The sequence below is a fragment of the Mobula birostris genome, chromosome 6 (assembly GCF_030028105.1).
Source record: "Mobula birostris isolate sMobBir1 chromosome 6, sMobBir1.hap1, whole genome shotgun sequence".
NCBI classification, from domain to species: Eukaryota; Metazoa; Chordata; class Chondrichthyes; order Myliobatiformes; family Myliobatidae; genus Mobula; species Mobula birostris.
The window spans coordinates 194,825,018-194,841,083 of NC_092375.1; the positions used below are offsets into that span (position 1 = coordinate 194,825,018).

The 16,066-nt window shown below is 40.4% G+C and overlaps 1 protein-coding gene across 5 annotated transcripts in view; it reads left to right on the forward strand.

Annotated features, from left to right (window-relative positions):
* LOC140199673 (solute carrier family 35 member F5-like) overlaps positions 1-16,066 on the forward strand; it is a 146,424-nt gene that overhangs the window by 65,984 nt on the left and 64,374 nt on the right. For all 5 annotated transcript variants that reach the window (XR_011886463.1, XM_072262138.1, XM_072262136.1 and 2 more), the window contains 2 exons: positions 703-790; positions 954-1,015. Coding sequence is in view for 4 of the 5 variants with exons in the window: in XM_072262138.1 (XP_072118239.1) it covers positions 703-790; positions 954-1,015 (150 nt within the window). In the remaining variant the exon portion in view is untranslated. The remainder of the gene's footprint in view (positions 1-702; positions 791-953; positions 1,016-16,066) is intronic.

A 16,066-nucleotide genomic window follows, 5' to 3' on the forward strand; every position in this document is an offset into this window, starting at 1 on the left:
CAAATACATGGATAGAATAGTTTTAGAAGTATTTGGCTCAAATGCAAGCAAATGGGTCTAGCTGGGATATATATCTTGGTCAGAATAGACGAGTTGGCTAAGGGGCCTGTTTCTTTGCTGCTTAACTCTTTAACTCCATGAACAAGTTTAGTGACCACGGAAGTTTCATGGAGACCTAAATAGTTCAAAAGTTTATTAGAAGTTGAAAGTAGTATATATGAATTTAGAAATGATAAAAGACTGCTAACAATACAGTCCAATAACAGATGTAATTTAGTTGAAATTTTATTTTGGGAAAACAGAATAATTCCTTTTTATAGTATAATTGTTACTTTATCTAGATATGTCTTTTGAAATATGACATATTCTCCTTAAAATAGCTTGGTCTACAATAATGCTGCAACTCTAACTGCCTAATCCCATTTACTCCCATCATTCAGGCTCCTACCTGCTTAATCTGTCCTCAAACCACAACTACTACAAGACTATTAATTGTGTTATTAGTTGTAATTGTATTTAATATATTGACCTTTGTTTAAAAAGATATGAATTTTATTCCTCTCAAATAAGATTTTGGTGTGTTTCAGCTTCCTAATCTACTAATTGTTGCAAAATATATTCCTAAAAAATCCTCGTGCTTAATTCTATCTTTTTACATTTCAAAGTTAATTTGCTGGTTGTTTGAATATTTTATTTCTACAGGCCTTTTCACTCTTCTTCTGGCTGCTATGTTCCCTAGCAACAGTGGAGACAGATTTACGTTATCCAAATTATTAGCAGTAATTTTAAGGTATGTATTGACTTATCAATAAAATTTAACCTTATCATTTTTATTCAATTACACGCATCAATTGTATTTGCCTTTCACACATTAAACATATTTCTCCAATTTTTCATCTCTGTAGGACTAATCTGCAATCTAAAATTAACAATATTTGCTTTTGCTTTTTTAGCATTGGTGGTGTTACACTTGTAAGTCTATCAAGTAATGAGACAGGGGGAAAAGGCACCGTAGGTAAAGGATTTTACTTCTTTTGTAACACTTGAAAAAAGTAATAACCAATTCGTAGTTTTGTTTAACTTCACATACTGATTTTTTGTTGTTTTTGTTTATAGCATAGCCATTGCAAAATATAGTGCAAGATAATTAATCCAGCATATACAATTCAAACACTATACAATTATTGACACACAAAATAAATTCCAGTGTTTATGATGCATTTTCACTAAAACTTTAGTGATAGAGTTTGCATGATAATGTGAATTATATAATTCTCTTAATGTAATAAATGTTCTCTTCATTGATGTGACTCAGTTAAGGCTTCTAATTCAAAACACTGGGTAACATATAGATTATTTAGCCACACTGTTATCTTGGAAAATACAGTTGTTTCAGTAGTAGAATTTATTTTCATGATACATTCCCTATGTTTCAATTAAACTTCTGGCTGGCTTTAGACAGACAATTGGACTCACTTTCAAGGACTGTTCATTCTCCTGTTCTCAGTATTTATTTACTATCATTATTTTGTTTATTTTGTTATTTTTTTGTATTTACTATGAATGCCCGCAAGGCAATGAATCTTAGGGCTGTTTATGGTGATATATACGTACTTTGATAATAAGTTTACTTTGAATTATTAACCAACTTCAGTTGAGGAATTTTAAAAGAATGATTGAAGGAGAGGTTTGGCTTGCATGATGATTCATGAATATAGGAGCTCAGCAAATAGTGTTTCTTAAAAATTCCTTGGAAATCAGCAAGGCAGGCTTTTTCAGAACAAGCTAGTTTTGTGTTAATGCTGTATATTTTTTTCAAGCCATTTATTATTGGTCACTTTCATTGCAGAAATCCCATCTCATGCAACCTTAATATACCTTCACTACTTAATATCTGCCGATATGACTGTGAGACTTGAGAATTGTGGCAGAGAACTCTAGTCATTTTTCTGGCTGCTGGGAAGACATTTTGTTCTTTTACAAGCTCATTGAATTCTAATAATTTGTGAATGTGCCTTGCTTTCATATGTAAAACCATTTAAAATCTAAAACTGGAGTTAATCTCAAAATCAGGTTGTTGATTGGAGTCAGTGGTTATTGGAGAAAGCAGGAGAGTGGGGTTGAGAGGGCTGATAAATCAGCCATGATGGGATGGTGGAGCCAAATGGCCTAATTCTGTTCTTATGTCTTGTGATTTTATAGAATATGGGATAATTGGCCTTGAATAGCTGAGGCATAGAATATAAAAGGAGTTATCTTATGCTAGATCTGCATAAGTGGTTAGCTTGGCTACAACTTGAAGACTGTACAATTCTAATCCCCACTATGCAAATATAACTTGGTAACAGTAGTGAGGATATGGAGACAATATATAATGAAAATTATAGTTGTCAAGAGACACGGTCGAGGTTGAGCGTGGTTAATTTTGGATCAAAGGAGACTGAAGAGAGACTTTAATTGGAAAGTGAGGAAAATCAGCTGGTAGAAATTGAAATAACAACCAAGAGTGCTGGTAATACTCAGCAGATCAGTCTGATGGAAACGGAGTTAATGTTTAATTTTGATGACCTTTCACCAGAACTGCAAACAGTTAAAAATTAAACATATTGGTTATCTGGAAGAGGGGTTGAGAAGATTAAGGGAAAGTCTGTGATTTGGTGTGGACCAGGAGAAGCTGATAGGCACAAGTGAGGGTGTTGCCAACTGAAAGAGTGTGATGCAACTCCTGTTTCTGAAGGAGATACAGAAAGGATGGCATAGTGGCATCAGCGTCGAAACTCCGGATGCGACATACCTTTCTTTTCAATGGAAAGGAAACAACATGAAAATAAAGAAGACAAGAAAAAAAGTGAAACGTAATGAAGCTAAAACTGTGGAATTCAAACTGGGGAAATGAACCACTACCAATGTTAGGGAATTAAATAAATGCTTTTTCACCCAGAAGTCAGTGTGGGTTTGAAACTCTCTATGCATTTCAAAGATACCTATTGAGTACTTGAAGCCATACCCATACCTATTCCATTTGGGTACTGAAAGCTCGGAGGCAGCAATGGACACACTGTAACCTAAACAAACTATCTTTTGCACTTTAAATTTTGTGATTGTATGAACATTCTCCTGCATTTGTTCACTACCTGTTCCTGGCTCAATATAATTTTTCCTAAAGGATAGTCTGTGGAATTGTACACAGCTGTTTTGATGTAGTCTAATCAGCTACAGATAATGTAGCCAAACTTTCCTTTTTTATTGTATCCCTGGTTCCTTAAGGTTGTTACAGCCGGGGTGGTCGTGAGGATAAGCTCCCACTACCTGTTAAATGCTCCCAATGGCGTGTGTCTCAAGTAGCCACAACAAGAGTAGCTGCTGTGTTGCTTAGCCACTAGGTTACTACTTTGAGGAGAAGGGACAAAGGCAGGTTAAAACTAGTCACTTCGGGCAGATGGAGCTTGTTCACTGTGGTTGGCAGCTCATCTAGAAGGAAAACTCTGATCTCACATCTCCACTGTCTTTCAGCTATCCCCACTCATGGGGAAGGCGTTGGGAGTAGACCCTGAGGAAAAATCTGGAGCTGGAGACCCTAAGGCAGTCCTACATTGAGTTCAATGCAGACTGGCAATTCCTGTGATGCCACTGATGTCAAACTGTATCAGTCTTTGCCGTCCCTTTGGGTTCAACAGATGCATGGAGAGGGGGAGCCTGCTGCCTGGGCAACAGCTTGCTTTGCGTATCATACTATCTTGGCTTACATATCATGTAGAGAACTATGACACAACATCCAAGTTAATCCCAACTAACGGAGTGCCTCAATATTGTATCCCTCCAAATACAGAATATGATGGAAGTTTTTAAATTCACAGTGTATGACTTAATGTCTTCAGATACATCAGTTAGTTACACTTTTGTCCACTTTTTTAATCTAACAATGTTCTTTAAGAAGGGTAGGTGATTGGAATAGGTTACCGAGGTAGTAGTGGAAGCAGTCAGACTGTTGGAGTTTGAGACTTTTAGATTGACATATGAAGGGATACACAAGAGGAGAGCATTGACATCAAGATACCATAGATACAATACCATAGGCCAAAATGGCATGTCCATTGCTGTACTGCTGCCTGTTAATATAATTTGTGCTTCTGTGTACACTGTTTACCACGCCCCTAATCATTGTCCACTATACAATCTCATTATTTTTGGCTGCTTGTATTATTTAATAAAGTGAATTTTCAAATGCCGTTACCAGCCAATCTTTCTAATGTGAATATATACCCTATCTTCCTCCTATTCCTAACAAGTTTCTATTCAGCTCAATAATTTGTTCTTAATAATGTGTTGATTTAATCAATGACATTTATGAGACTCGAATAATACCAGAAGAGATGAAAACATCAGTATTTATCACTCTTCCTAAGAAACCTGGAGCAATAGAATGTGAATTACTTAGGACCATAAGTTTAATGAGTCATATCACCAAGACACTTCTAAGAATTTTGATGACAAGAGCTAAAAGTAAGATACAAGCTGGAATAGGTAAAGAACAATGTGGATTTGTGAAAGACAAAGGTACAAGAAATGCAATATTGATGTTAAGGATACTATCAGAGTATTGTGTAGCAATTCAAAATATAAATTAAAAATTCAAAGCTCACAATAGCTTTTGTTTTGTTAGTAATTGCTTATCCTGGAAAACCTATTAATTTGTTAACTATTGCTCCTAGTAGGGCAATATGGTTAAAAATACCACTCCGGCTTTAAAGATTCCGGGCTTAATTGTTTTCTGTTCTTTGTCGAGTTAACATTATCACCTTGGATCATTAAGGAAATAATTGCCATTGAAAATCTTTAAAACTGTATCGGCAAAGATGCCAAATGAGAGGTGGTCAATGCAAAATTTTCTGTGTTGTCGGAAGTCAGACTCTAATTGAATTCATTATCAGTTAAGTGAAGGTGTAAAAAGTTGTAGCTGATTGTGATTGTACCCAGGCTTATATGTTGCCTTCAGAAAAAGACATTTATTGTTAGGGCAGAAAATTGACCCTTTCATCTTTGAAATGATTGGAAATGAGAATTTGATGCAAAATCTCTTTGAAGTGTTTTGCCACTGGCAGAAAAATAAAACCTGGTAATAGTTATTCATCTAGTAGAAACAATTTTTTTTTAATGCTCCTTGATTTGTCAATGTTGACAGGATAGTAAGGGACACACACTAAAAATGCTGGTGAATGCAGCAGGCCAGGCAGCATCTCTAGGAAGAGGTACAGTTGACGTTTCGGGCCGAGACCCTTCATCAGGACTAACTGAAAGAAGAGATAGTAAGAGATTTGAAAGTGGAGGGGGAGGGGGAGATCCGAAATGATAGGAGACGACAGGAGGGGGAGGGATGGAGCCAAGAGCTGGAAAGTTGATTGGCAAAAGGGATACGAGGCTGGAGAAGGGAGAGATCATGGGACGGGATGCCTAGGGAGAAAGTCAGGGGGAGGGGGGAGCCCAGAGAATGGGCAGGGAGTTATAGTGAGAGGGACAGAGGGAGAAAAAAGGGGGGGGAGGGAATAAATAAATAAATAGATAAATAAGGGATGGGGTATGAAGGGGAGGTGAGGCATTAACGGAAGTTAGAGTAGTCAATGTTCATGCCATCAGGCTGGAGGCTACCCAGATGGAATATAAGGATAGCAAGGGTGTGGTTTGTACAGTCACAAGTGATTTTTCTGAATTTCTCTTATTTAAAACCAGAATGAAACCATACAAATTAATTAAGTTCTATCCCATTTAATCCTGCTTTTCAGCTTTTGGTTCATAACCTTGTGTGTAACGGTACTTCAAATGCTTATGATTTTTTTTAAGATGTCATTTCTTTTGTCATTCTGCTGGAGTATAGAAGAATAAGGGGGAATCTCATTGAAACCTATCAAATATTGAACGGTCTGGATAGAGCAAATGTCCATTTAGAACAGAGATGAGAAACTATTGCTTTAGCCAGAGGGTGGTGAATTCATCATGGAATTTATTGCCACAGATGGTTGTGCAGGCCAAGTCATTAGGTATATTTAAGGCAGCAGTTAATAGGTTCTTGATTAATCAGGGCATTGAAGTTTACAGAGAGAAGGCAGGAGAATGAGGATGAGAGGGATGATAGATCAACCATGATGGAATGGCGGAGCAGACTGGATGAGGTTGAATATCCTATGTTTAATAGCTTATGTTTTTCAGGGAATAAACTACAGGTCCCGAGCACACTCTGGATGAAAAATATGTTCAAATTTCTTCCAATCCTTCCACGAGTCTAAATTCCCTTATTATTGGCTTTGCTGTTGAGGAATTTGTTCTTTTCTATGTCTTGTAATTGAGCAGAATTACGTATCTGCAGACTCTGAGTTGCAAGTGCACCATGTCTTACCTGAACAGTTAAAATAAACATTTATAAAGGACTGATGTACTGAATAGTCTTTTAGATTTGTCAATGACTTTTAGCTCTGTACTATCACCTTTCAAGATTGTAATGGCTATCCAAATGCCATCATTATCTCCAGCTTGTCCTTCACTTCCAAAGTTTTTGATGTGCTATCCTATCTTTCATAGGTCATTGCACTTCATACTTTTTCAGTTTGGTTTCTACTTCACTCAGTGCTTCAAGGCTGCAGAATTATCATAGGCTTCTTGTGAATGGTCATAGGCAGTTTCACGTCAGGAACTTCTTTTACAGTTAACAGGTGATATAGGATATTTGACATGCTAAGTGACCATGAACCCATTTATATGTAAGAGCATCCTTATCTTTGGTCTTATAAGGTTCAGATCGCGGTAAAGTTTAGCTGAAAAGGATTCAAGCTTCCCTTCCAGACAAGAGAATGTTTTTCCATAAATGCCCATGAAAATACAAGTAAGTAGTTAGAGAAAGCAACTCACCAAACCTCTCTGAAAGGAAACAGGAAATGGACAATAATTGCTAGCTTTATAAATGATGCCTCTACTGACAACACGCATCTAACTACCCCCTACACCTCCCCGCCACTTAGCTCAGCAATACTAGTGGACTGAGTCAGATATGTTGCCTGAGCAGAAACTCAGAGAATATCTTTAATATATACTGTATTGACATGTTGGCAGTAAAATATTAAATAGCAAAATATTAATAGCAAAATAAGACTTATGTATGTGTCTCACTTACTTAGTTTAAAGACACTCTATTTATCTGATTTTCAGCATCAGATGTTTGCTTTAGTGTGTTAATTGATTGCAGTTAATATTATGTGAAAAGATTTTGATTGGAAACACATTGTAGAAACTTTGGACATAAACTTTCCTCTGGAGAAAGTTCAGCAGAAATGCAGCAATCTATTTCTAAAGATAATGTCTTCAGTATATTTTACAAAGTTATTTTTGTCAGTGTCAAGAAGCTTCAGATGTTAGTAAAGCAAGAGTTGCAACCTTGAGGACACTTATCTGTGAAACCTGGTTAACTGATTTCTGGGAGCTATTGAGGAAGAAAATGAATTTCAGAATTATCAGTTTAAAACTGCAAACCCCATGCTTGATATTCATAGCAATTTTGAATTTCAAGAGCTAATTGTGACAGCAAATTAAATGTGATGCTTTCTTCCCAGTAACAAACATGAGAAAATCTGCAGGTGCTAGAAATCTGGAGGAGCTCAGCAGGTCAGGCAGCATCAATGGGAATTAATAAACAGTCAATGTTTCAGGCCTAGAGGACTGAAACGGAAGGAGGAAGATGCCAGAATAAAAAGGCAGGAGAGGAGGAAAGGGGCTAGCTGGAAGGTGATAGGTGAAGCCAGGTGGGTGGGAAAGGTCAAGGGCTGGAGAAGAAAGAATCTGTTAGGAGAGAAGAGTGGACCATAGGAGAAAGGGAAGGAGGAAGGAACCCGACCCAGGGAGAAGCAATAGGCAGGTGAGTAAAGGTAAAAGGTCAGAGTGGTGAATAGAGGGGGTGGGGGGGGATTTGAGTTACCAGAAGGAGAAATCGATGTTCATATCATCAGGTTAGTGGGTACCCAGACGGAATATAAGGTGTTGCTCCTTCACCCCAAGGCCTCCATCTTGGCACAAGGGGATGCCAAGGACTGACACATCGGAATGCGAATCAGAATTAAGCTTTTTGGCCACTGGGAAGTCCCGCTTGCGGTGGGCGGTGCGAAGGTGCTCTTCGAAGCAGTCCTACAATTTACAATGAGGTCTCACCAATGTTGAGAAGACTGCATCGGGAGCACTGAACACAACAGACAACCCTAGCAGATTCTCAGACGAAGTGTTGCCTCAATTGGAAGGATTGTTTGGGTCCTGGATGGAGGTGAGGGAGCAGGGGTATGAACAAAGTGTAGCCACTTGCAAGGATAAGTGTTTGGAGGGAGATTAGTACAGAGGGACAAATGGAGAAGGGAATTACCAAGGGAACGATCTCTGCTGAAAGTGGAGGGGAGGGGAGATAGAGATATGTTTAGTGGTAGGAGCCATTTGAAAGAGGCTGAAGTTGCGGAGGATAATGTGTTGGATGTGGAGGCCAACGGTGGTGGGTAAGGATGAGGGACTCTATCACTTTTAAGGCGGTGGGAAGATGGGGTGAGCAGGGATGTATGGAAAATGGAGGAGATGTGGCTGAGGACAGCATCAATAGTAGAAGGAGGACATCTCTGATGTCCTGCAATGGAAAGCCATGTCCTGGGAACAGATGCAGTGGAGGCAAATAAACTGACTAAAGGGAATAGTGTTTTTACAGGAGATAGGGTGGGAAGAGATATAGTCAAGAGAACCATGAAAATCAGTACGTTTGTGGAAAAAAAAATAAATGTTGGTTGACAGTTTGTCCCAAGAGATGGAGACAGAGAGATTGAGAAAGGAGAGAGATGTGTCAGAGATGGATCTTGTGAATTTAAGGGCCCATGGCTACCGCTCGGGTTTGGAAGCAGCCAAAATTGCTCCAGGGTGATGACCGCTTCTGCCAGATGGTGGAGGGTGGTGCTGGTGGGGAACTGGTTGGGTCTTTTGTCAAGCAAGAAGCGGAGAGCTTTGAGGTCTTCCTGATGTGGGATGGAAGTGTCTAGGTACTGAAGATCCACGGTGAAGGTGAGGTAGTCAGGGAATTGAAAGTTACTGAGGGAATTGAGGGCATGAGAAGTGTCACGGATGTAGGTGGGAAGGGACTGAGCCAAGGGGATGGAACAGAATCGAGATATAAAGACACGAGTTCAGTAGGGCAGGAGCAGGCAGAGACAATAGGCCTACCTGGACATCCAGTCTGTGGATCTTGGGTTGGAGATACAAGCAAGCAGTGTGGGGTAAGTGGACCATGAGGGAACTTTTCATTAATATATACTTTTTTAAATGTGCTGTCACTTAGTCCATCTGTATCTATAACCAAAATCTTAAAAGTAACAGCCTGTTCCAGTCCTTATATACTTCCATTCCCCCATCAGGGTGGTCTCAAAGCTCTACGCTTCTTTTTGGATTCCAGACCTAATCAGTTCCCCTCTACCACCGCTCTGCTCCGTCTAGCGGAATTAGTCCTTACTCTTAATAATTTCTCCTTTGGCTCCTCCCACTTCCTCCAAACTAAGGGTGTAGCTATGGGCACCGGTATGAGTCCTAGCTATGCCTGCCTTTTTGTTGGGTTTGTGGAACAATCTATGTTCCGTGCCTATTCTGGTATCTGTCCCCCACTTTTCCTTCGCTACGTCGACGACTGCATTGGCGCTGCTTCCTGCACGTATGCAGAACTCGTTGACTTTATTAATTTTGCCTCCAACTTTCACCCTGCCCTCAAGTTTACCTGGTCCATTTCCGATACCTCCCTCCCCTTTCTAGATCTTTCTGTCTCTGTCTCTGGAGACAGCTTATCCACTGATGTCTACTATAAGCCTACTGACTCTCACAGCTATCTGGACTATTCCTCTTCTCACCCTGTCTCTTGCAAAAACGCCATCCCCTTCTCGTAATTCCCCTGTCTCCGCCGCATCTGCTCTCAGGATGAGGCTTTTCATTCTAGGACGATGGAGATGTCTTCCTTTTTTAAAGAAAGGGGCTTCCCTTCCTCCACTATCAACTCTGCTCTTAAACGCATCTCCCCCATTTCATGCACATCTGCTCTCACTCCATCCTCCCGCCACCCCACTAGGAATAGGGTTCCCCTGGTCCTCACCTACCACCCCACCAGCCTCCGGGTCCAACATATTATTCTCCGTAACTTCTGCCACCTCCAACGGGATCCCACCACTAAGCACATCTTTCCCTCCCCCTCTCTCTCTGCATTCCACAGGGATCGCTCCCTACGCGACTCCCTTGTCCATTTGTCCCCCCCATCCCTCTCCACTGATCTCCCTCCTGGCACTTATCCGTGTAAGCGGAACAAGTGCTACACATGCCCTTACACTTCCTCCCTTACCACCATTCAGGGCCCCAAGCAGTCCTTCCAGGTGAGGCAACACTTCACCTGTGAGTCGACTGGGGTGATATACTGCGTCCGGTGCTCCCGATGTGGCCTTTTATATATTGGCGAGACCCGACGCAGACTGGGAGACCGCTTTGCTGAACATCTACGCTCTGTCCGCCAGAGAAAGCAGGATCTCCCAGTGGCCACACATTTTAATTCCACATCCCATTCCCATTCCAACATGTCTATCCACGGCCTCCTCTACTGTAAAAATGAAGCCACACTCAGGTTGGAGGAACAACACCTTATATTCCGTCTGGGTAGCCTCCAACCTGATGGCATGAACATCGACTTCTCTAACTTCTGCTAAGGCCCCACCTCCCCCTCGTACCCCATCTGTTACTTATTTTTATACACACATTCTTTCTCTCACTCTCCTTTTTCTCCCTTTGTCCCTCTGAATATACCTCTTGCCCATCCTCTGGGTCCGTCCCCCCCCGTCTTTCTTCCTGGACCTCCTGTCCCATGATCCTCTCGTATCCCCTTTTGCCAATCACCTGTCCAGCTCTTGGCTCCATCCCTCCCCCTCCTGTCTTCTCCTATCATTTTGGACCTCCCCCTCCCCCTCCAACTTTCAAATCCCTTACTCACTCTTCCTTCAGTTAGTCCTGACGAAGGGTCTCAGCCTGAAACGTCGACTGCACCTCTTCCTACAGATGCTGCCTGGCCTGCTGCATTCACCAGCAACTTTTATGTGTGTAGCCTGTTCCAGTGGACTATTTTCACGATTATATGGGGAAAATGAGACTAACATGAAAACTAACTAATCCTGAGCTCTAAGAGCTATGAGCTATTTCAATTCCATTTCAATTCTGTTTACAAATTTCTACTCTTGGTGGATGGTTTTTCAAGTTTTAACGGATTTTAGGAGTGAAGGCCTCTGATTTGTAGGTTGTCAAGTTCTGCAAGTTTGTCTTGGAATTGTGGAAATGTTGAAGCAGCTGATGGTCAGGCAAATCACTCAGTTGAAACTGAATTTTCGGTTCTGTGTCTTGAACTACCGTGACATAAATTGCAAATTAATGAAACAAAAGTAAGTCGAACGAAAGTTCCCTTGGTTATTCACAGCACTTTGAATGTGTCCTGTTGACCTGACATAATAATGTGTGTGAGTTATTAGCAATAGATGTTTGATGAAAGCCCAATTGGAAAGATGAAGTATGGAAACTGACTTGTATTTCTGTCAACATAACCATAATCTATTGAATAATATCTTCACCAATGTTCAAATCCAAAACAATTTTGGTTCTAATGCATTTTAGGTCTCATTTAGAACTTAGTGACTGCACGTTTGATCTAAGCTGACAACTAGAGCAGGAAGACTATTAAGTCCCTCAAGTATTTTCATTGAGATCATGGCTAATCTTTGATCTAGCTCCATATGCTAACTTCTGTACTTAACTTACTAATCTTCTTAGGCATCCGTTAGTCTCATGAGACCATGGACTTGTGCCTTGGAAAGTTTCCAGGGCGCAGGCCTAGGCAAGGTTATATGGAAGACCAGCAGTTGCCCATGCTGCAAGTCTCCCCTCTCCACGCCACCGATGTTGTCCAAGGGGAGGGCATTAGGACCCATACAGCTTGGCACCGGTGTCATCGCAGAGCAATGTGTGGTTAGGTGCCTTGCTTAAGGACACGCACGCTGCCTCAGCCAAGGCTCGAACTAGCGACCTTCAAATCACTAGACGAATGCCTTAACCACTTGGCCACGCGCCAACACTAACTTACTAATACAGATATTTTTTAAAGAGTCGTTTCAGTCTTTAAATTAACAAATGACCAGGTATAAACTTCCAGATTAGTGATCAAAATTTCTGTTTCCCATTGTGCATGGGATTGATTCCTGTCTTTATTTCTGATTGTTTTGGAGCAGTTATTAGCCTTTATCTCCTGATCCTAGACTTTCCATCCAGCAGAAGTAGTTTGCCCATTGGCAGTCATTAATATTTGATAATAAAATGTATTACCTTGACTTGTAAATTTCCATGAGATAAATTCTAGCTTGTCTAACCAGTCATAATTTATTACATAAAAACCAAATTTACTTTTGATAAATCAATACGAAACTAATTTCCAGGAAATAATACCCTTCCACAATGTATGGGGCTCAAGTTTGCTCAAGGTGCTCTGGATGGGGGCCTCAGATGTATGACAGTCAGATTTTCTCAAGTGCTCTGGATGTGGTCTACCTAGAACTTGGCATGACTCCAGCAAAGTTTTTCTATATTCGTGTACTAATCCTTAGGAAAAAGTCAGCATTCTGTTAGTCACTTTGATTACATTTCTCATCTTGACTATTTAATGATCCCCCAGCCTAAATGTCGTAGTTCTTCCTATGGAATCAGAATCATAACAGAAATTTGCTGTTATACGGCAGCAGTGCATTGCAATACCTAATAAAAACTGTACATTACAGTAAGTATATACTGTATGTGTATATGTGCAGGTATGTATATATATAAAACTATTGAGACAGTGTTCATGGGTTAAATGTCCATTCAGAAATCTGGTGATAGCAATGAGAAGAGGGCATGTCTTAGGTAACACACTGTTAGTTTGGGACCCCTTGCAAAGCGTTAAGATCTTTTCTGCTAAAGATGTGCTGAGTCTTCAAAGCAAAAGTAAGGCAATGGACAAAAAACTCCAATTATTTTACTGTTCTGTATTTTCTCATCGTTCACTACAAAAGAGGTGCTTACTCCATCATAAATTTTATTTTTGCATCTTGCTATAAAATCCACTTTGTTTTGAGAGTTTTCTTAATTTGCTTTGATTCTTTAACAGTATAACTAAAATTGGATAAGTCATCTCCTTCTACCCTTGATTTGTTGTGTTGAGTATGCCGCCATTTTCATTTTTACTTGTGTGTAGAAAAGAACTCTCACCACTCACTCTTTTGCAAATAATCAGCTTCCACTGATGTAAAATAATCAAGCCAAAGCTGTTATAATCAAATCAGACATACAAAACTGCAATTAAGTTAATTAAACAAGCTGCATTTTATGAGCTATAAAAATACTTTGTGTACATCATTTTGAAACTTGTAAGTTATCTAATCAGGACTTATTTGAACACTGATAGAGAATATTGAAATTATCTGATTAGTTGTCAGAATTATTTTGCTCTAAACAGCTGGTGAAAGTGTTTTTGCCACAGCTAATGTCAGTTATTGAAAGTGTTAGACTTGTTAGATAATACCTCCAATTTATATCTATTTACAAATTAATGTGATTGAAATACATTTATATCAATTATTAATTTTTGAGTGGCAGTTTAGAGATGCATCTTTACCAAAGGAGATGTAAGGAGCTCTTTCCCTGCACTCGCCTGCAGGTCACCATTGGGCAAGGTGTAGCACCTGCTTAACCCCCCAGTCAGAGTCACAGGAACCTGTGGGAACCTGTGTGGATGGTCATATGAGCAGCTGGTGGATATCTCAAGTCCTGATCATGTGACCATTGATGCCAGGCAAACAAGCTCTGAAGACTGTTGATGGCTGGGATCACCCATCTTGTAAAGACACTGCTCAGAAGAAGGCAATCGCAGATCACTTCTGTAGAAAAAATTGCGAAGAGTAATCATGGTCACGGATAAAGACAGGGATGGGAGCAGCACTGTGGATGGAGGTGTCGTCCCCAGAAGCAGTGATCCACCACAGATTAGGGACGGATGGAAGACCATGAACGCCCACGTCATACAACATAGCACATAATGATGGTGACTAATTACATGTCTCATACAATTGTATATGGGCAGACAGGGTTAGAAGGTGAGAGATAATTGAACCCTGTGGTAACTGGCAGCCACTAAAAATGAAATTGCTTGTCAGCTCATTGAAATGTAACACCAAACATTCTGCGTAACCTTATTTTTTCTGTCATGCAGTGTCCCATTCATGTCTAACCCTTCCTTTTTGAATAAACTCTTCTCTGGCTTCCAGCCGGGTACAGGTATCGATTATAACCAACATTTCGATGATAAACTCTGCCATCTTCATCAGGGATCATGTCTAGGCATGACTAGCCTGGTGGTATTTATATTCCTGTAGCCCATCCCTCCTGATTGGGTAGTCTTCATCCAATCAGGTTTCTGCCCTCCCACTCTGCTTACAATCGAAGTTCAGTTCTTACTTAGAGCGAGACCTTTGACCTTGTTAAAATTCTTTTCCTCTGGTTTTATTTCAATGGCTTCCTCTATCAGGCAGTCCCAAAAGCCGTTGGCACAGCACAGTAGTCTTGTGCCGAAGAAGTCAATCCTATGGGCATATAATGCAATGTTATGGTGCCACCAATTTTTCTGGGTAACCCAAATGGAAAAACCCGGAAATCTAACAACGAGGAGGAACCCGTCATTACCACCTGTCTTCCCTATATTACCATAGTTTCTGGAAGGATCGCTGAATTAATACCATTCACAAACCTGTAAGGAAGCTCAAGTCACAACTTATGCAGATCAGAGGATCTGGGTCTCAGGTCAGCTAATGCTTCCAGGACTCCCTGTGCACATGGAGTAGTGTATGTCAGCCAAGTGGGACTCATGGTTGAAACCCATATCAATGAGCATAGGTGTATATTATTAGGGTTACCCAGAGAAATGGCGGTGGCAGAATATTGTATTCACAATGACCATAGGATTCATGCCTAACCCAGATCTTTAAGGCGTGCAAAGTTCCATTCATGCCTAACCCAGTCCTTTCAGACATGCAGGGTCCCATTCATGCCCAACACTGTCCTGTCAGACATTCAGTGTCCAATTCATGCCTAACCCAGTGCTTTCAGACATTCAGTGTCCCATTCATGCCTAACCCAGTCCTTTCGGACATGCAGGGTCCCATTCATGCCTATTCCAGTCCTTTCGGACATGCAGGGTCTCATTCATGCCTATTCCAGTCCTTTCGGACATGCAGGGTCCCATTCATGCCTATTCCAGTCCTTTCGGACATGCAGGGTCCCATTCATGCCTATTCCAGTCCTTTCGGACATGCAGTGTCTCATTCATGCCTAACCCAGACCTTTCGGACGTGCAATGTCCCATTCCTGCCCAACACTGCCCCTTTGGTCATACAGGGTCCCATTCATGCTTACTGCATCCCAGTTTTAAGATCATGTTTGTCACCAGATTTTCTGTCTTTTTTGTGTTTAATGGCACAAAGTATATTTGCACTTTCAAGATGGCATATTTTTGAAATTATTAGTTGCATCATGGCTACATTGTTGTTCTTTACAATCTTAATTCACAATTGCAATATCTTTTTGGTGTGCAATGACTACCAGTAATTTCAACTTATGTTATCCTTAGCGTCATAAATGTCCGAATCACTTGTACACTGCCTGGAATGCTCAGTGGTCTAGTGGAAACGATTTAATGTTTTAAATTTTCAAGGTTATGGTAGCTCACCTAGATACAGTATTACTGAATTTGTATGCTAGTGCATCCAAACTGTTATTTTGCTAATCAAGAAATGATTGGCACTAATTGTATGATTTCATCATGAATATGCCAAAATATGATTAGACCAACTATAAATTAAGCCTGTAACTACTTGATTGTAATCAGCTATAAAACTTAATTTCTGTAGTAGATGCTTCATCAGAGAATTCTCCTTTTGTACATGTTGTTTCTGTATTTTTG